This window comes from Polypterus senegalus, chromosome 7 (assembly GCF_016835505.1).
Source record: "Polypterus senegalus isolate Bchr_013 chromosome 7, ASM1683550v1, whole genome shotgun sequence".
In the NCBI taxonomy this organism is placed as follows: Eukaryota; Metazoa; Chordata; class Cladistia; order Polypteriformes; family Polypteridae; genus Polypterus; species Polypterus senegalus.
Genome location: NC_053160.1, coordinates 2,697,914 through 2,718,411, shown reverse-complemented (window position 1 = coordinate 2,718,411; position 20,498 = coordinate 2,697,914). Strand labels below are relative to the sequence as shown.

General features: G+C 44.1%; 1 protein-coding gene across 1 annotated transcript; it reads right to left on the bottom strand.

The window, feature by feature from the left end:
- Window positions 1-16,335: 16,335 nt before the first annotated feature.
- On the bottom strand, window positions 16,336-19,890 carry LOC120532276 (transmembrane protein 271-like). Its single transcript, XM_039758144.1, has one exon. The coding sequence runs from the start codon at window positions 19,190-19,192 to the stop codon at window positions 18,398-18,400; it is 795 nt and encodes a 264-aa protein (XP_039614078.1). The 5' UTR covers window positions 19,193-19,890; the 3' UTR covers window positions 16,336-18,397.
- Between the last annotated feature and the right edge of the window lie 608 nt (window positions 19,891-20,498).

Below are 20,498 nucleotides of genomic sequence, written 5' to 3'. Positions count from 1 at the left end.
AAGAAAAACAAAATGAAGACTTTGGAGTGGCCTAGTCAAAGTCCTGACCTGAATCCAATTGAGATGCTATGACCTGCATGACCTTAAAAAGGCGCTTCATGCTAGAAAACCCTCAAATAAAGCTGAATTACAACAATTCTGCAAAGATGAGTGGGCCAAAATTCCTCCAGAGTGCTGTAAAAGACTCATTGAAATTTATCGCAAACGCTTGATTGCAGTTATTGCTGCTAAGGGTGGCCCAACCAGTTATTAGGTTCAGGGGCAATTACTTTTTCACACAGGGCCATGTAGGTTTGGATTTTTTCTCCCTAAATAATAAAAACCATCATTTAAAAACTGCATTTTGTGTTTACTTGTGTTATATTTGACTAATGGTTAAATGTGTTTGATGATCAGAAACATTTTGTGTGACAAACATGCAAAAGAAGAAGAAATCAGGAAGGGGGCAAATAGTTTTTCACACCACTGTATATGGAAGTTTATTCATTTTTGCCTGCCGCCGCTGGATTGATAATGCGTGATTGTGCTTGGCAGAGAACATCGAGCATTCGTGTAGCATGCAATCGTGTGACAGGAACTAAACAGACGTTATAAACATTAAAGCACTTATCAGGGGCAGGAGTATGGGGCAGTTGGAGCTAATGCCAACAAGCTCCGGGCACAAGACAGGAACAACTCACACACACACGCACACGCTAGAACGAATATTTCGCCAACCAATATTTCGCCAACGCCAATTCACTCAAGTTGAGTACAGATGTGCATGGGCAGAGTGGTAGCACAAAGCTGTCGTTCCTGCCTCACAGCACCAGGGTCTTCATGAGTTTCACGTCTTCTCCCTGTGAGCACCAGTGAGTTTAATCGCTCAAAAACCTTGTCCTCTGTTCTTTTATTACCATATCCTCCGCAAAAGTGATTCGTCATACATTAAGAAATTCTAGAATGGGCTTGCGACACTTCAGTCTGCTCCTTTTCTGTCAAAAGCTCTTGAGCATGTTTTAACCTCCCAACTCATCAATTCCTTAACCTCTAATAATGTGATGGAAACCCTTTCAGTTTGGTTTCAGGGTGTGGCACAGATGCGAAACTGCTCTTCTACGAGTAACCAATGATCTGCTTATGGCAGCAGACTCTGGACAAACCAGCATATGAATTCTATTAGACCTCGGTGCAGCATTTGACACTCAGGTCAGACATGACATTCTACTGTCCAGAATGGAGAACATGCTGGGTGTCTCTGGCACTGCCCTCCAGTGGTTCAAGTCCTATCTGACTGATAGGCAACAGCAGATCCAGCTCAGCGCCAGTCACACAAGGAGCTCCTCAGGGCTCTGTCCTCGGCCCTCTTCTCTTCTGTATTTAGATTCTTTCCCTTGGCCATATTATTCCTAGCTATGGGCTGGGTTATCATTTTTATGCAGATGATACTCAACTCTATTCATCCATCCATCCATTATCCAACCCATGATATCCTAACTACAGGGTCACGGGGGTCTGCCGGACAATTTAGAATCGCCAATGCACCTAACCTGCATGTCTTTGGACTGTGGGAGGAAACCGGAGCACCCGAAGGAAACCCAAACCCTAACTCTACTTCAGTGTCAAAAGTGGAACTTCATCAGAGCTTTCTCAGCTCACAACCTGCCTCAGTGAAATTAATACCTGGATGGAGTAGAACTCTTTAAAATTAAATTGGAACAAAACTGAACTCCTGCAGATTGGGACTAAAATGCAACTTAATAAAATGAGCCTCCTTCCCAGTCCATCTTGGCGGTGATCTCATCAGACCTGCCTCTACTGCAAAGAATCTCGGTGTCATTTTCGATTTCTCCCTCTCTTATTCCGCCCACATAAACCACATTAAGAAACTCTCTTACTTTCACCTCCGTCACGTATCCCGTGTTCGCTGCTTCCTCTCCTTTTCTAACGCTGAGAAACCTGTCCCTGCTTTTATCACATCCCGCATCGATTATTGTAAATCCCTACTGCCAGGCGCCCCTTCTAATCTTCTATCACAGCGCCAGCTTATTCAAAACTCGTCTGCCAGAGTCCTGACACGAACCAGCAGCAGCGAGCACATCGCACCCATCCTGCTTTGCCTTCACTGGCTCCCTGTGTCTTACAGAATCGAATAGAAAATCCTACTAATAACCTACAAAGCCTTAAACGACCTCACGTTCAGTGATCTCCTCCATCACTATGTGCCTGTCCGTCCACTAAGGTCCTCTGACTCTGCCAATCCTGTTGTGCCCCACACTAATCTACACTCCAAGGGTGACAGCAGGGCCTTCAGCTGTATAGCGAGTGCCCAGACTCTGGAATGACCTACCGAAATGAATCGGATCAGCTGACTCCAGGAATTCTTTTAAAAAACAACTCCAAACTCATCTGTTCAGGAAGGCGTTTAGCTCTACTTGACTTTACTACCCTTCTCTCAGTTTACCTCCATGTCAAGATGCTCAGGTAACCTCTGTGTGTGTGTGTGTGTGTGTGTGTCTGTGTGTGTCTGTGTGTGTCTGTGTGTGTGTCTGTGTGTGTGTCTGTGTGTGTGTGCGTGTGTCTGTGTGTGTGTCTGTGTGTGTGCAGACCATCAATTGTGTTGTCTGTTAGGCTTTTCTCTGAATTTACTATCTTACTCTTCTTTATTTATTTATCTGGTTTAGTACAATGCTATATACTGTATACCCTGCCATTCTTTCATGGACTCACCTGGAGGATGGGAAAGGTGCTATATAAATAAAATGTATTATTATTATTATTATTATTATTATTATTATTATTATCGTACACTCTGCCTTTGTCATTTTGTAAGTAATTCTTTTATTGTGCTTCCAGACAGCACACCCTGGAAACTGCGATGTGGCTTGGCTTTTTCAAAAATCGAAGGCTTTTATTAAAAATACAATTCAGCATTAATACGTTCATATTTTTGTTATTTGTACAAAGTACAATGAAGCATTTATATGCAATCTTTACCACGGTGCTGCCTCTCATGAATTTCGCTCTGCATACAGTAATTGGCGTAAAGTTGGCACCACTTAGGAAAAAATAATCCTATGATTTGAGTGCACATCTGTCTGTTGTTACAAGCCGTGGCAGAGCATAACTGCTGAAGAAGCAAAATTATGGAAGGAAAAGTAGGAGAATAAGCAGAATAGAGCTTGGCGAAGGCAGCAGGTTGGGGTTATCATTAGTGCACCCAAGATGGCTGCTGAGAGCAGACAAAGGGACCGAAAATCATGTAAAACAGTCCCAAGAATTGGTGATAAAATAATTATTATGTTCATAACATAATAGGAAAAATCTATTATTCATTTTAAACTCCTGTTATAAACATATCTTTTCAATGAGTGTTATTCATTTTCTTGTATGTAACTTCTATTGTCTTGTGAATGTGTTTTTGTTGAATTGTAAAGTGTCCTTGAGTGTATGAAAGGCGCTACATAAATAAAACTTATTATTATTATCTCTTGTGAGATCATCTTGCCCAATACCCCCACGCCGCTATATAGAGCTCTTCCGGCAGCATGGAGGTGCCCCGAATGCCAGCAGGGCATCATGGATATTGGAGTTTTCCTTCACAACCCTGCTGGATACCATGGGGGCCGCAAGGGGACGCTGCAGGGAGACTCAGAAACTTTTATGTGCCCTATAACCCAGAAGTACGTTCTGGTCACAGGGACAGGGAAAATGACGTACTTCCGGGATGTTAAAGAAGAGTTTTTGATCTGACCCGGAAGTGCTAGGAAGTCACATGGACTGAGGGTTAAGAAGCACTTCCGGGTCAAGGATTAGAAAGGATTCTGGGAAATCCCCGATGGATGAGCTGAGTCGGGAGGAAGGGTGGCAACGCATCTGAGAGAGGAGGATTGGTTATTGATTGTGGATTTATTATTGTTTATGAGAATTGTGGAGTGGAGGTGCTTTGTGCACTTTATCATTGTTATAAACCAAAATATTGGACTTTTATCTGGTGTCTGGCGTCTGATCCGAGGGTTAAAGGGGACAAAAGCGCCCTCTATCTGTCACACTCTCTATTATTAAAAAAAAATCTTGCAAGGTTGGAAGAAGACGAGACGTGATTTTCTCAGAGAGACACTTTCACATCCTGCGAGACCAAGAGATTTAACCACGCCTGGCGCCGGAAATAAAAGACAAAGAGTAGATGACAAAGTAGAACGCCGTAAAGAATTCAAAAACGTTGGCGCGGTACACATGCAGAGCAGGTTGGAGATAATGGAAGTACGCAAATTTGAAAGTCTCAAAAAAAGGATAGTAAAGATCGCATTAGCGCAAACAAACAGAAATTATTACTCGGTGAAATAACCGAACAGCAAAAAGAGATGGAATACGTGGACATAGGTGATATGACAGAAGTATGGATATATTGTAAGGCTATAAACTTTAAGTCACAGACTTGTAGATCGTCTAATTTGTGTTGCCATCAGGGAAAAAAAAAGTTGCGTTTCTTCCCAATGAAGAGGCGTATTTGTGAGAATTAAAAGATTCCAAAAACGTTGGCGTAGTACACATGCAGAGCAGGTTAGAGAAAATGGAAGTACGAAAATTCAAAAGTATCAAAAAAAGGATAGTAAAGATTGTATTAAAAAAAAGGATAGTAAAAAAAAAAGGATAGTAAAGATTGTATTAGTGCAAGCAAACAGAAATTATTACACTGTGAATTAATGGAAGAGCGAAAAGAGATCGAATATAATGTTTGGATTTTAACTTTAAGTCGGAGACTTGTAGATCGTCTAATTCGTGTTGCCTCCCAATGAAGAGGCCTATCCACGAGAACTTAAAGATTGGTTGTTTGGTGAAAGTGAAATCCCGCGAGACAAGAGCTTATTCAAAGAGATTTGGAAAAGTCCCGCCCACATAACCAAGCACACGGTTCAACCAGTTCTCATTTGTGTGAATGCTATTGTCAGACACAGTTCTTGTAGAGAGAAAGAAGCGATATTCACTCACGGGCAGCTATAACGTTACGTTGTCATTCCAAACACGGAATCAAAATTCAAGGCGATAGGTAAAGGTAAAAGCGAAAAGAGATCAAGTATATGGACACAGATGATGACAGAAGTGTGCCAGGTGAGATACAGATCACATGGCGCGTCAGCAGCAGCAAGCCAGCAGCTGATTGAGCAAAGAGGAGGTAAAAAAAAAAAACTGGACTGGTTTCCCATTGTGTCACCGTTTAAGAGGGGGTTTCGGAGGAGCGACCGCGTCTCCTTGTGGTGCGTTCAGCTCTCCTCTTCACAACACGAGTGGCAGAGACGCAAAATCCGTACTAACCCCTACTCTCTCTTCTGTTCTTTTTCTGGTTTTCTGTGGTGGCGTTCTGTGCCACCACCACCTGATCAAAGCACCGTGGTGTCCCTCCATTGATAGATTAAAGGCCAGAAGTCCACATGACCATCATCATCAACTTCTTCCATGATAACCCTGAATACAATCAGGACTGATCACTGATGTTAGGTAGAATGCCCAGAGGGGACTGGGTGGCCTCAGTACCCCTGCAGATTTTGTTTTTTCTCTCCTCCCTGGCCATCGGACCACCGTACTTTTATTTGATGTTAATTAGGGTTCTCTGATTTTAATTCTTACTTTGTCTTTTTTTCTCTCTTTCTTCATCATGTAAAGCACTTTGAGATCCACTATTTGTATGAAAATGTGCGACAGAAATAAATGTTGTTGTTGCAGGCCAGAGGGTTGGCGAGCGAAGTGAGCAGGGAGTGAAGCCCCCTAGTTATTATTATTATTATTATTATTTTAACAATTACCTCTGAACAATTTGAAATCACTTCATCTTACTTTGTCCGGCGCCTCCTGACTCACCGGTATGAGAAAATCCCCACAGATGATAAACGTCTCAGCTCGTCGTGATGTCTAGTTATATAAGACATCGAGCTTCTCTGGGTTTCCAACCTATTTTTGGCCCTCTAGTCCCTAAAAAGCTCTCTTTTTTAGGACATTTTTGGGCCACATCTTGACCCACAAGTCAGGCCCGGCCTTAGGCATAGGCGAAGTAGGCGACCGCCTAGGGCCCCGGCGTCCGGGGGGCTCCGACCCGCCCCTCCCTCGCATGTTTAAATCACGTGGGCCAGCAGGGACGTGTCCGCGTGGGCGGCTGTCTATAAAAGCGGAGCGGTTTGAGTCAACATCTCTATGGGTCGAACGATCACATCAGTGAATCAGCCCTCATCATCATTCATCGAAGAAGAAAGAAGAAGTCAAGATCTCATAAATCCTTTCACCTCGTCAGTGGCAGCAGGTGGCACGGGAGCGGGAAGGCAGAACCGCAATCTGAGTTGCGAGAATGAACAAAACCCCTGTCTGTCAGTATGTCCTCGAAGCGTAAATACGAATCTGGAGCAGCTAAGCGAAAGAAAAAAGCCGATACTGATGCTCTCATTGCGTCTCCTCAGGGGGCCCCATAATACCTAAGACCGGGCCTGCACAAGTTATACCCTTATGGTAACAAGTAAACTAACAGGCTGGGCAAAAATAATCGAGAAGACTTAAAGTTGTGTAGGCCTCATCGACTGACCATCAGGCTTCCAAGCTACTCCTGTTCACAAAACTTTCAAAAATTAGGTAATTGGTACTCTATACATGTGGGGTGTCATTTTTAAACTATTTTGGGGTTGCTGATCACAAACAGGGTGGCGCAGTGGGTAGCGCTGCTGCCTCGCAATTAGGAGATCCAGGTGCGCTTCCCGGGTCCTGTCTGCGTGGTTTCCTCTCACAGTCCAAAGACATGCAGGTTAGGTGCATTGGCCATCCTAAATTGTCCTTGGTGTGTGTGTGCCCTGCAGTGGGCTGGCGCCCTGCCCAGGGTTTGTTTCCTGCTTTGCACCCTGTGTTGGATAGGATTGGCTGCAGCAGACCCTCGTGACCCTGTAGTTAGGATGTAGCAGGTTGAATAATGGATGGATGATCAGAAATATGATCACATATTTGATTCTTTACCGGTGGTCCCGCCTCCTCAAGAGCCACTCCTGGAAGGTTAAAAATGACAGATTTCAAACAGATCCATATGGGCCATTGTTTTAGATTATTTAACGTCAGTGATTATAAATATGTTTTTTTTTATTTCTTTATTTTTGATTCTTTACTTGGGATCTAGCCCTCTCTGGACCTTTATCAGAGGGAGAAAAATGACAAACTTTTGTTAAAATTAAGATTTTCTTGACTTTAAATGTTTTAATATTTCAACTATTTGGCACAGCTACTCATTTCTTATGTACATCTTCCTTATGAATTAAATCTTTACATTTTTTTTGTGAACATCCCGAATTAGGGCAGTTTACGCTATTTCACACTCATTCTAATGAAAGAAAACTGGAAAAATCCAGATTAGAACCGACTAAAAAGCCCAACAAATCCTGTCCACTTAATTCTTCTAAAATAACATCAAGTCCAGTTTTGAAAGTCCCTAACGTCTTACTGTCCACCACACTACTTGGTCGCTTATTCCAAGTGTCTGTCGTTCTTTGTGTAAAGAAAAACTTCCTAATGTTGGTGTGAAATTTCCCCTTCCCAAGTTTCCAGCTGTGTCCCCCTGCGTGTTCTTGATGAACTCATTTTAAAGTCACCGTCTTGATCCGCTGCACTGATTCCCTTCTTCATTTTAAACACTTCAGTCAGGTCTCCTCTTCATCACCTGTGAAGGCTCAGCTCTTTTAATCTTTCCTCATAACTCATCCCCTGTAGTCCTGATCAACCTTATCTCAATTCTCTGGACCTTCTCTAGTGTTGTTATGTCTTTATGGAGACCAAAACTTCACCCAGGACTCCAGATGAGGCCTCACCAGTGTGTTATAAAGACTTGAGCAGAGCCTCCTGTGACTTGTAATCCACACATCAAGGCGCTATATAACCTGACACTCTGTTAGCCTTCTTAATGGCTTCTCAATACTGCCTGGCTAATAGCTAAGCTTAATCTTCTTTTGCATAAACTTTAAAGGCTCAGCTCTTTTAATCTTTCCTCATAACTCTTCCCCTGTAGTCTTGAATCAGCCTAGTCGCTCGTCTCTGGACCTTCTCTTGTGCCGTTATGTCCTTTTTGTAGCCTGGAGACCCAAACTGCACCTAGGACTCCAGATGAGGCCTCACCAGTGTGTTATAAAGCCTGAGCAGAACTTCCTGTGACTTGTACTCCACACGTCAAGGCGCTATATAACCTGACATTCTGTTATGCCTTGTTAATGGCTCCTGCCCACACCCTAGTCGCTCTTCTCTGCCAGTTGATTGTGGACTCAATAAGCCCACCAGTGTGTTACGACAGAACTCCTAACTCCTAATAAGGTGTACTTCTCAATACTGATTTTCAGACCTCCCTCATTGTGTTTTCAGCCTATCACATGTCCTTTTGTAGCCTTTTCACTTCCTCCTGTGACTTGTGTAACACTTTACATTTACTGACATTGACATCGTCCATAAATCTGCCCAAGCCTGTCTGCTGTCCAAGTCCAATCTCCATTGACTCAACAGATTCTCGAGTTTCTGACAATCCATCTTTCTTGGTATCAATTTCTTTCTTGTTTTGCCCAAAATCACACAAGGAATGTCTCAATGGGCTTTAATAGGACCTGCTTTTTTTTTTTTTTTTTTTGACAGCCCCCAAGCCATGACTCCCTAAACGACAAGAAATCCCTTTCAAAAACAGAAAACCTTTTTTAGGGAATAAAAAATTTAGAAGAAATCTTGGGAAAAGCAGCCAGCTTGTCCTTTATATTCTTATGCAAATCATTTACAGTATGTATATTAACTCTTTGAGGACTGAATATTTTTGTCCGAGATCTCCGTTTTCTGAAAAGCCCCCAATGCACTGGTTTCCCACATAAAACATCTGTTGCTATGTGCTGTGATTACTGTTGGCACCTTTTTGGCATCTCTGGCAGCAGTGGCTGTGCAGGGGTGACTCGATGGCCAGCAGGAATGCAGGCTGTCTTCGCACAGCTGGTGGGCAACGGTGCCAGTGTGACGCAATATGTTTTGCACCTCTCGTCATCATAAGTGGTGGTCCTCCTAGACCAGGGGTTCACAAACTCGGTCCTGGGGGACCCCCTGTGGCTGCAGGTTTTTGTTCCAACCAGATTCCTAATCAGTGACAACACCTGATAGCACTGAGCTCATTTAATTAGCTGGGATTATTTATCTTTTATTCTACATTCAGAAAAGCACAGCAGCATGATTTTTACATTTATAAGAAACTTAGAAATATTTGTTTTTGCTATGGACTTAAATGCTTAACTCTCTTTTTATTATATTTCACCCTTTCTCTGTGCATTTTGCTCCCTTCATTGAATCTTAATAATGACAATTAAAAATAAGCAGAGCAGAAACCCAAGCAAACAACACTCAACTGTGAAAGGCTGCAACTACTTTAGCGTCAGCCCCACAAAGTAGCAAATAACGGATTAATTAAACAATTAGAGCACCTGGAAAAGTAGAATGACAATCAAGATGAAAATACTGTTAAAAAGAAAAAAAATACATATAACTGCTTAGTACATTTTAATACTTTTTTTTTTTTTACCAAACTTAGTTTTCTAATTTGTATATTGTTCCCTAAATAGCAAATCTGGGAAACAACAGTTCACTTAATTAGCCCAGGAGTCCAATTAAAAACAGAGGCTGGTTGGAACAAAAACCTGCAGCCACAGGGGTCCCCAGGACCGAGTTTGAGAACCCCTGCCTAGACGGACGCCGCTGTAGGCATATCAGCTATAGGGTGGTCCAGATCGAATTATGCAATTTTTATTACGCTATAACTTAAGTTTATTACATAGAGAATTCACAAAAAAAAATTATTTTTGTTGCCGATAGATGGCAGCACCTGCCCTGCATTCCAACATGATGGGGAGACGGTTGTCAGTCGAGCAGCCGGTGCGATGTGTTCGCCTTTTCATAATTGCATCATTAGATCTGGACCGCCCTGTACATGAAAGTGTTCATCACCACGATCAGCTGGCGACCGATATGCTGATGCTGGTACCGCACTTTCATTTTCGATATTCCTCTCCAGAACACTTGCATCAAACTCCGAGTCCAAAAAGTCAGAGTCCAATTCAGCGATGAAACGTAAAACTTTCATGGAGTGTTTTGCTTTGCACATTTGTTTTAGTCTCGCCAGATGTCGATGCCATTTTAGAGGCTGTTTGCTCTTCACTACTCATGCATGCGCGGGGAATCCGAGGTCAAATCAACAAAGCTACGTGACTTTCCTTCAACCAACGAGAGTCGAACTAAAACCTACGGGCGAGCTTTGTCACAGTTTACAGCCCATTACCGTCCTCTACTCCTGAATTTTGACAAACGTCAACATCAGCCCAGAAAGAGTTAAATAGAAGCGGGCCCAGCAGTGACCCCTGCTGGACACCACTCTTGAGATCGCGCAATTCTCACATCGTCACCCTCTGCTTCCTTCGGCTGAGCCAATTCTGCACCCATCTACAAAACACCAATTTCTTTTAGTCTGATGCCCACCCTCTCACGTGGCACCTTATCGAAGGCTTTCTGTTATCCCTCAAGGATACCTCATACACGCCGAAGGCTCGTTTTCTTAAATCGACACCTTTGCTGCTTCAGAGTGGACATATTTGGTTACGTTTTTAAGGCTTTTTCATTCATACCCTTTGGTCCTATTGTAAGCTGCAAGAATGGACAACATCCATCCATCCGTTATCCAGGGTCACGGGGGTCTGCTGGAGCCAATCCCAGCCAACACAGGGCGCAAGGCAGGAAACAAACCCCGGGCAGGGCGCGCACACACACACACACACCAAGCACACACTGGGGACAATTTAGAATCGCCAAACCACCTAACCTGCATGTCTTTGGACTGTGGGGGGGAACCCGGGAAGCGAACTGCGCCACCGTGGACAACATATCCATCCATCCATCCATTTCCTAACCCGCTGAATCCGAATACAGAGTCACGGGGGTCTGCTGGAGCCAATCCCAGCCAACACAGGGCACAAGGCAGGAACCAATCCTGGGCAGGGTGCCAACCCACCGCAGGACACACACAAACACACCCACTCACCAAGCACACACTGGGGACAGTTTAGAATCGCCAATCCACCTAACCTGCATGTCTTTGGATTGTGGGGGGGAACCGGAGCACCCGGTGAAAACCCACGCAGACACGGGGAGAACATGCAAACTCCACGCTGGGAGGACCCGGGAAGCGAACTGCGCCACCGTGGACAACATATTTTTAAAATTATTATTATTATTATTATTGATAATAATAATAATAATAATAATAATAATAATAATAATAATAATAATAATAATAATAATAACTTTTTTTAGACCAAATATTTCTGTGGGAAATTAACACCGTAATTGTGAAGAAATAACTTCGACTTTGAAAAATCCCGAACTTTTCCATTAAACTCAAAGCCACGCCCCTTCCCCGTCGGAGAAGAGGGAGCCAAAGCAATGGATTCTTATTCATGATCCCAGTCTGCCAACATCCGGAGCAAGAAGCAGAAGGTGACGAGAAGAAAACGAGGAACAGCAGAGAAGCCAGCATGCGATGTTCAGGATGAAGCCTGCCTGCCTGCCTGCTTAATGCCAGTTCTGTACAGGAGCCAGCAGAGCTGAGTGCTGTTTATTAATTTATTTTAGAAGCATTCCCGTTAATGTACAGTTTATGAAGAAGCCCGCCGATTGTGTAGGCACAGATGATCCATGAGTGAAAGCAGCTTTAGAAGACGTCATGTTTTGTACAACGATAAACAATCCAGCTTTTTAATTTCGCTATCACGATATATAAGCCTAAAGGCACTTCACCAGTTAAGCCCCTTATTAACCCGAGCTAAATTTCGAACATTTCCTCAGTATTTAAACACACCAACAGCGATCGACTCCTTCGCACACTAAATCAGTGAGCAGCCTGAAGCAGAAGCCGGGAGCGTGCGGTTTGGTGAGAAAGGCAGCCCGGAGAGCTCCGCGTGCGCTTGTTGTCTGCATGAGCGAATCCGGCCATAAAAATGAGAAGAGCCACCGTGCCGTTGCATTTCTCAGCACATTATGTGATTGAAACCATAACTCGGTTAGTCGCCTTTTTTCAGTGAAAGCTTCCACATCGTGAGGAAAATGGCATTTTTATATCCCTTAGAAATAAACTAAATTATCAAATAAATTAGCGCCGAGAGCCCCACTTGAAATATAATGAAAAGACAGGTGACCGAGGGACATGGCCGTAGCGAATAGACCGTTGCTTAGATTCACACTCGGTGTAGATACACGGGTTTTATTTTTATATTGTGTCTCTAGGATTGTGTCATACATTATTCATAATGCAAGGCCGCTAATGTTTCGTTCTTGTTTACATGAAGAAAGTAATCGTTACATTTGATGTCTACTGCAGGAAGTGCGCTGAACTGTCATTTACAGTATTTGTATGTGTGTGTGTGTGTGTGTGTGGAGCGGGGCTCCGTCAGCTGGCACCTGTCAAACAGCTGCAAGGGTCTACACCGTCACCCAATTTACAAAGCAGCTGCCGCTCCTAAGACGGACAGCTCAGCCATTGAACTGCAAATCGCAAGGTCGCCGGTTCAATTCGCCATTGTGACTCCGAGTGGCCCACTTCATCTGCCTCCGCTCCGGAGGGCAAGAAGCGCACACCAAGCAGTCTTGACGTGTTCTGTTCTTGAAAACGCCTGCCAACAGAATTACCGACAAGGCAAAGTAAAGGGAGCCGAGGAAAGAGTTGGAATGCGCCACGGAAAGAAAGGGGGAATGCCAGGCTGGAAAAATGGAGCAGGAATGTTAATCACGGGACTGGCCTAAATGTGGTGCTCTTGTAAGGTCTTTAGCAGAGATGGAAGAAGCACTTTACATACAAACTCATACAGTGTAATTACTTTTGCAGTCTGGGATTATATTCGATTAAATTATATCCATCCAGTTTCTAAACTTATTGCTTATCCATGGCAGCGTCGTTGGAAGTCTATCTGAGTAAGCATCTTGGGCAAGGAAGGAGCAAATCCTAAACAAGGTGCCAGTCCATTGGAGGGCATCTTACACACACAAATCAATGGACAACTTAGCATTGCCAATTCACCCACATTTGTAAAATACTAGTTGGGTTGTGTGGGTCCTTATAGCACCTTTGCTTTACAAGGAACCTTTTCATTCTATTTGAGCTTCTTTGCAGATGAATTTGGTTCTTTGGGCCTTGAAAAGGTTTCTGATATGTGAATAAAACAGAAATCTTTAAAGTCCTTTAAAATCATAAAGCCATTGATACAGTATTTCATAAATCTCTTTCCATCTAATCGTAATTATTAATAAAACGTATTACCGATTTAAATAAGTAAAAGTATTTTTCTGGAATCTTCACATGGACGGTTCTCTTGGAAACCGGTTCCCCTATGGCATCCCACTCACTTGACACCTTGATTTTTAACACTGCATGTCTTTGGACTGTTAGAGGAAACCAACGCACCACGGAGGAAACCCACATGAACACGAGGAGAACAGGCCAACTCCCTGCAAGGAGCACCCAGAACTTGACGCCTGACTAATAGGCAGCAGTGCTACCATTGCAACACTTTTGAGAAAAGGTAAGATAAGGTGGTGCACTGGTAGTATTGCCACTTCACAGTAAGGGGTGTGTGTGGTTAACATATCCCTGGTGTTCCCTGCGTGGAGTTTGGATGTTCTCTCCATGTGTGCGGGAGGGAGTTCCCTCTGGGTGTTCCTCCTTCAGTCCAGAGTCATGCAGAGTCATGCGGGTGAGCTGCATTGGCATTGCTGAACTGGCCCATGTGTCGGGCTGGCGCTCTGTCCAGGTGGTTTTCCTGTCTTGCACCCTTTAATTGTTGGAATAGCAATTACCCTTTCCTGGATAAGCAGGATAGGAAGATGGATGTGACATTATATTATTCAATTTTAAACTAATTATTCCCAATACCTATCCTGGGAGCAATAGACACAAGCTGCACAATTGATAACAAATTAAAAGATGACACTCTTAAATATCCTTCACCCAAAAGACTGGTGCCCCTCTTTTAGTGGCATCAGGGATTAAACAGCAAAAACCCCAAAGGGTGGCAGCCCATCACTGAACAGTGCCAGTTTGTGATTGCCGTTTAATCTAACCTGCACATTTTAGGGGATATTGGAGCAAAGCCCACAGAGACACAGGGGGAAAGTGAAAACTTCATAGAGGTGGTGACTGGGCATAAATTAGAATGCAGGATGTGTGGGGCTGACATGCCAACCACTGCAACATCACATTATATTATATTATATTATATTATATTATATTATATTATATTATATTATATTATATTATATTATATTATATTAATCCCCTTTTAATCCACATAACCCCAGTTCTCATACTGGCAAATTAGGCAGAAGGGGCACAAATTACACTAAAGTTAAAGCTAACCACTACATCATTATGCTACGCATTTATATATATATTATATTATATTATATTATATTATATTATATTATATTATATTATATTATATTATATTATATTATATTATATTATATTATATTATATTATTATCCATCCATTCATTTTCCTAATCAGCTTATCCAAGTCAGGGGTCTTGGGGCAGTTGAAGCTTATTCCTTCAGCCAAAGGGTACGAAACAGGAATGACACCTGGATAGGGCACCAACCCATCACAGGGAAAAACACACACACCTGCATGTCTGTGGACAGTGGAAAAAGAACAGAGCACCCGGATGAATCCCATGCAGACATGGGGAGAACATGCAAACTCCACGCAGGGAGCACCCAAGACACAAACTGTGGCCCCCTTACTGTGAGGCAGCAGTTATACCACTGTGCCACCCTATATTATTATATTATATTATTATTGGCGATTCTAAATTATCCCTAGTGTATGTGTGTGTGTGCCCTGTGGTGGGTTTGTGCCCTACCTGGCATTGGTTCCTGCCTTGCGCCCTGTGTTGGCTGGGATTGGTTCCAGCAGACCCCTGCGACCCTGTATTTAGGATATCAACAATAGACACAAGGGGCACAAATGATATAAAAAGTTAGCCACTGGACCACCATTCTGTCTTTTTATATTATATTATATTATCCATCCATTATATCCTAACTACAGGGTCACGGGGTGTGCTGGAGCCAATCCCAGCCAACACAAGGCAGGAAAAAACCCCAGGCAGGGCACACACACCAAGCACAAGTTAGGATCACCAATTCACCTAACTTGCATGTCTTTGGACTGTGGGAGTAAACCAGAACACCCAGAGAAAACCCACGCAGACACAGGGAGAACATGCAAACTCCACACAGGCGGGGAGGACCCGAGAAGTGAACCAGAGTCTCCTAACTGCGAGTCAGCAGCACTACCACTGCACCACCGTGTCGTCCTATATTATATTATATTATATTATATTATATTATATTATATTATCCATCAGTCCATCCATTTTCTAACCCGCTGAATCCGAACACAGGGTCACGGGGTCTGCCGGAGCCAATCCCAGCCAATACAGGGCACAAGGCAGGAACCAATCCCGGGCAGGGTGCCAACCCACTGCAGTATATTATATTATATTATATTATATTATATTATATTATATTATATTATATTATATTATATTATATTATATTATATTATCTGTCCATCCATTAACCAACCTACTATATCCTAACACAGGGTCACGGGTGTTTGCTGGAGTCAATCCCAGCCAACACAGGGTGCAAAGCAGGTACAAATTCCTGGCAGGGCACACACACGCACCAAGCACACACTAGGGACAATTTAGAATCACCAATGCACCTAACCTGGATGTCTTTGGACTGCAGGAGGAAACCCATGCAGACACGGGGAGAAGATACAAACTCGGGTAGCGAACCCAGGTCTCCTTACTGCAAGGCAGCAGCGCTACTACTGTGCCACCGTGCCACCCCATATTCTATTCTATTCTGCAATACATTCCTGACCATTTTGAAGTTATTCAAAGCTTATTTGCATTGGATATGTTGTGTCGGTGAATATGTACTGTTTTACTGTATGCGACAAAGGGGTAGCTGAGGTGACAGTGACAGTTCTGTTACCTCAGGAGTGTGATATTAATAATACTGCTAAAGTCCTTCACACATTATCAGTTATTTTCCACCTTGGCCTTATGGACTATTTTAAGTACAAGTTAGTCACTTTATGAACTCTTGTACATTACGTCATCTGTGTCTATATTACAGAGTAGCTGATAAAAACATTTAAATGCAGCTGTTCAAACACAATTTCATAAACATCTTGTCAGATTTTCTTTAAGAAAATGAAAGACCTCGTTCTAAACACAAGTAATGACGTATCTCCTAGTGGCCTTTTTAATGCATTGCCTTTTTAAGAGTCAAGGTAGAAAATTAAAAACAAAATAGAAAAGAGTTAATAATGACTTCCTTGCCTCTTAACTTGTTCACAGTGCTGTCTTTATGTCAATCGTATATAAAGGTGTGTGTGTGTGGGAGGCTTTAGACGCTGTAATAGCACTTTATTTGTAAATTGCCATCATATCATTTTACAGACCTGGCAGAGCTCTCCAGGCTGATCGAAGCGCCTCAGATGATTTTCTCAAAGTCCATTTCCATGAAGATCACTTGTGTAACAGAGAAGCGCAGGATGTGCCTCTTTGAGTGAAGAAATTATTTGCTTTCCATATTAAATTGATACACTTTGAGAAAAAAAAAATATTTATTTGCAGTAGAGAAAACATTTTAATCTTCAAATATTTGGTGTCAGTTCAATATTGTACTATTTGCAGTTGATGAAACCAAAAAGGAAAAAGCTACAGCTGGTCACATAGTCGTCTCCGTATACAAATTGTGCTTATCCGGCTCACCAATTCCGCATTCAAAAGGCGTACGTTCTGCCGCCATCGCCTCTGACCTGACATTTGGCCGCAGACTTTCACCTGCGCCTGTCCAGAGTGTAGTTTTATCATCACTGCCTATAGTAGCAGCGTTAGTGAAGTAACCAGCTCTCCCACTGACGTGCAAAGGTTTTGCTGGGAATCTCCTCGTGAACTGCAGAAGCCCCCGGTGCCCGCCTGTGCTCCGTTTGCCGTAGAGGCCGAGTCCTCGCGTTGTGTCGGGTGAAAAGGGCCGTCACCAATATGGGACAATGGCGAGCGAGTACGCCCTCGGGGTCGCTTCCTTGTCACTCGGACTGTGGTTAGTAATCCTGTGATCGGAATGACGTAAAGGATTTCGTCTTAGTTAAAATTGTGCTGCCTTCTGCAGAATCCTTCAAACTGGACGGAATATCGTGAATAATAATACAGATACCGAGACGGTGGTTTGCTGGACGTGACAAGTGTGTGTGTGTGCAAAATGTGAGGGGCCACTAAAAAAATAACATTCTGACTTTTACTAAATCCCGTTTAGGGGCACGGGGGGCGGGGCCTATCCCAGAAGCACCGAGTACAAGGCAATAATAATACTGATAATAATAATATTACCCTAAAGGGTTAAATCGGTCTCATGGCAATGCGCATTCTTTATCATAAGGTAGACGCCGATGTCTTTATGAAAACATCCTACAGAATTTCTTTGGAGTCGCCCTCCGAAGGTATCCGTCCATTTTCTTAATCCGATTATCCGTAGCAGGGTGTCGGGGAACCTGGAGCCTATCCTAGCAAGCCTGGGACACAAGGCAGGAACAAGCCCTTGACGGGGCGCTAGTCCATCGCAGGATGGATATTTTCACACACACACACACACACACACACGCACGCGCGGGCCAATTTAGCAGCGCCAGTTCACCAACCTGCTTGCCTCTGGAATAACGGATTATTTCAAAAGGTATTGCGCACCTGCCCGAGAAAGGCTGAAAGGCTTATGTCTTGAGACCACCGGACGCCGCCTGTCCTCACACCCCTCCTCTTTAAAGACTAAGGCTTGTAATAATGAACCATTCTTGGTTGAATGCATAAACTGTCCCCAAGATCGAGCTGGCGGACCATTCACCGAAACACATCCACCACCCAAACGGACCCGGCGTCGGTGAGAGGGCTGAGGTTGCTGGGCACGGGGCAGGCGGGCGCCGTTTGGGTTAAGTGCTCAGCATCCTCTCAGCTAACTTCGCAGAAGCTCGGATTCAATATGAATAATCTGCTGTTGAACTGGATAAGTCTAATATTTCGTTTATTTCTCGTAGTTTTTATTCTTTTGTAAATTTCCTGACATAACATGACTTTGAGAGATGAAAAGGCATCATAAACCGGTTTGTTATGTGAAAACATTACCGCTTGGAGCAGCTCGAGAGTTCCGTTCTTTTCTTTTTTTAATGATTGTCACTGCATACTGGACAGCTGGTTCGCTTTCTCGTTGTTTTATTAATTTTTTTTTTCGATCTGCCGTTGCTGTGTTTTCCCTCCGCTTGCTATTTGTTGCTGCTTTCCGCCGGGAAGATCTCCTCGTAGGCGGGTGGCAGCTCGTTGGGCAAAGGGTACGAGAACGGGTACGAGTGGTTCAACTCGGGATCGCTGGGCGAGTAGCCGGGCAGCTCCACTGACGGGTGTCCGCCGCACTGTACTTCCACCCCAGCTTCGTCAAAGACGTGAAAAACTCCCAGGTTGATGTAAGAAACGGGCTGGAAGTGAAACTCCCCGACGGTGAAGTCCTGCTCCTCATTGAAGAGAATGGCTCCCACACTTTGTCTCTGCGAGTGTCTCCTGTAGATCTGAGCAGATTTATAGCGCTTGACGATCAGCAGGTTTAGAAGCCCTAAGAGGCACTCCAAGGTGTTAAGGATAGTCGATATGACCAGACTCCTTTGGTAAGCCTTTAATTTCTCACAGATGGGCTTTAAATCCAGGGAATTGAGACAGTAATGGGAATACTTCCTCTCCACCAGGGACACGGTGTCTCCGTCGATCACAGCTCCCGAGAAGGCAGTCAGCACTCCCAGCATAAACACCAAGACTCCCAGCAGGAAGAAATTCTGACCCCGGGGCTTCCCTTTGCAGCAGATCAAAGCCACGCCGAGCAGCACCTGCCCGAGGCAGACTAGCAGCCCCGAATAGAAAGCTCCTGCCGCGGTGCCCAGGTGGAAATGCCCCTTCACTTCGGTGCCCAGCAAGAAGCTCTTGATTCCGACGGCGACGGCGCCGAGGGCGCAGGCGAAGAGCAGGCAGCTGGATGCGACGGCGCACACTCCTTTCCCACTCAACTTCATTATATTCCCCCTCTACCTCTAAGGTCCCCCTTCCTTGCTTCATCCTCCTTTGTCCTCCTCGTCGGCTCTTTTCGGGGATCTGTCACAGTGAGACATGATGTGCAGACGATTACTCTTCGAAAAGAGGACCTCTCTCACTGCGCGCTCTCTCTGCCTTTCCCGCTGCTTTAAAAATGCATTAATTATTGATGGAGAGCACCGACTCCTCTTGCCGAAAGAACTCCAGAAATCCACCGTAATGGTAATGATTAACCTCATGACATCCACCCCCCATTCACTCAGTTATGTAAGCCACCACATCGCGAATTTCAAGTCATCGATAGGAAAAAAAAAGTGGGCTGTTGCGAAGCCCCTCCGATACGCAGACTCCTGCTTTATGGCGATGGATGATTTTCCATGGAGATCATATTCTGCTGTCAGACGAAATGCTGCAGGAGAGGCTGCCTATGCTTCCAGAATAACTTAGGAGCGCTAATGCCGGCTCTCAACTTCCGACTGAGACACGCAGATCCGTAGCAATGCAGCGGCATCGCACCGCTCAGCTGACAACACAATGCAGCCAGGCAACTAACATGGCACAGCCCGCGTGCCCGCCGGCCAGGGGGCAGCGTTCGAATCGACAAGCGCAAAGAGCAGCGGCGTGTCTGACGGAGTCTGGGTGAGGCGCACGCGCCCTCCAGTCGAGTCAAGTGCAGGCGAAGTAACGGAGGAACCCGCGCGCCCGTGAACCACCCACGCGGGAACACGCAACACGGCGACGGGCGCGAGCGCACGGCGGGCCTACTTGAGGCGCAACACGTCCGAGTTTACACAGACACTCACGCACGCACACACACATGCACGCATGTCTAAGTGTGAGGTGCTGTCACCTGCAGGTCACTCTTCACATACCTGCTCTTTAACATGTCAGAACATTATGGGCTATCTATCTATCTATCTATCTATCTATCTATCTATCTATCTATCTATCTAACATGTTATATAGTGCCTTTCTATCTATCTATCTATCTATCTATCTATCTATCTATCTATCTATCTATCTATCTATAATATAGTGCCTTTCTATCTATCTATCTATCTGTCTATCTCAATGATGACACGTTTTTCATTGTTGCCTACCTATTATATACTGTAGTACCTTTCATGTCCACCTACCTTTCATATTGCGTTTTTCACATCTACTTATCTATTAATTACATTATCACTTTCCAATCTGTTTGTCTGTCTCTCTTTCTATCTCTCTATTGATTAATTATCTACTTATCACTTTATTAGACAGTGCCTTTCCTATCTGTTGTTCTCTTTT

What these genes read in the sequence shown, in the direction of transcription:
- LOC120532276 (XM_039758144.1), bottom strand. Translation starts at nt 19,192, where the DNA reads ATGAAGTTGAGTGGGAAAGGAGTGTGCGCCGTCGCATCCAGCTGCCTG.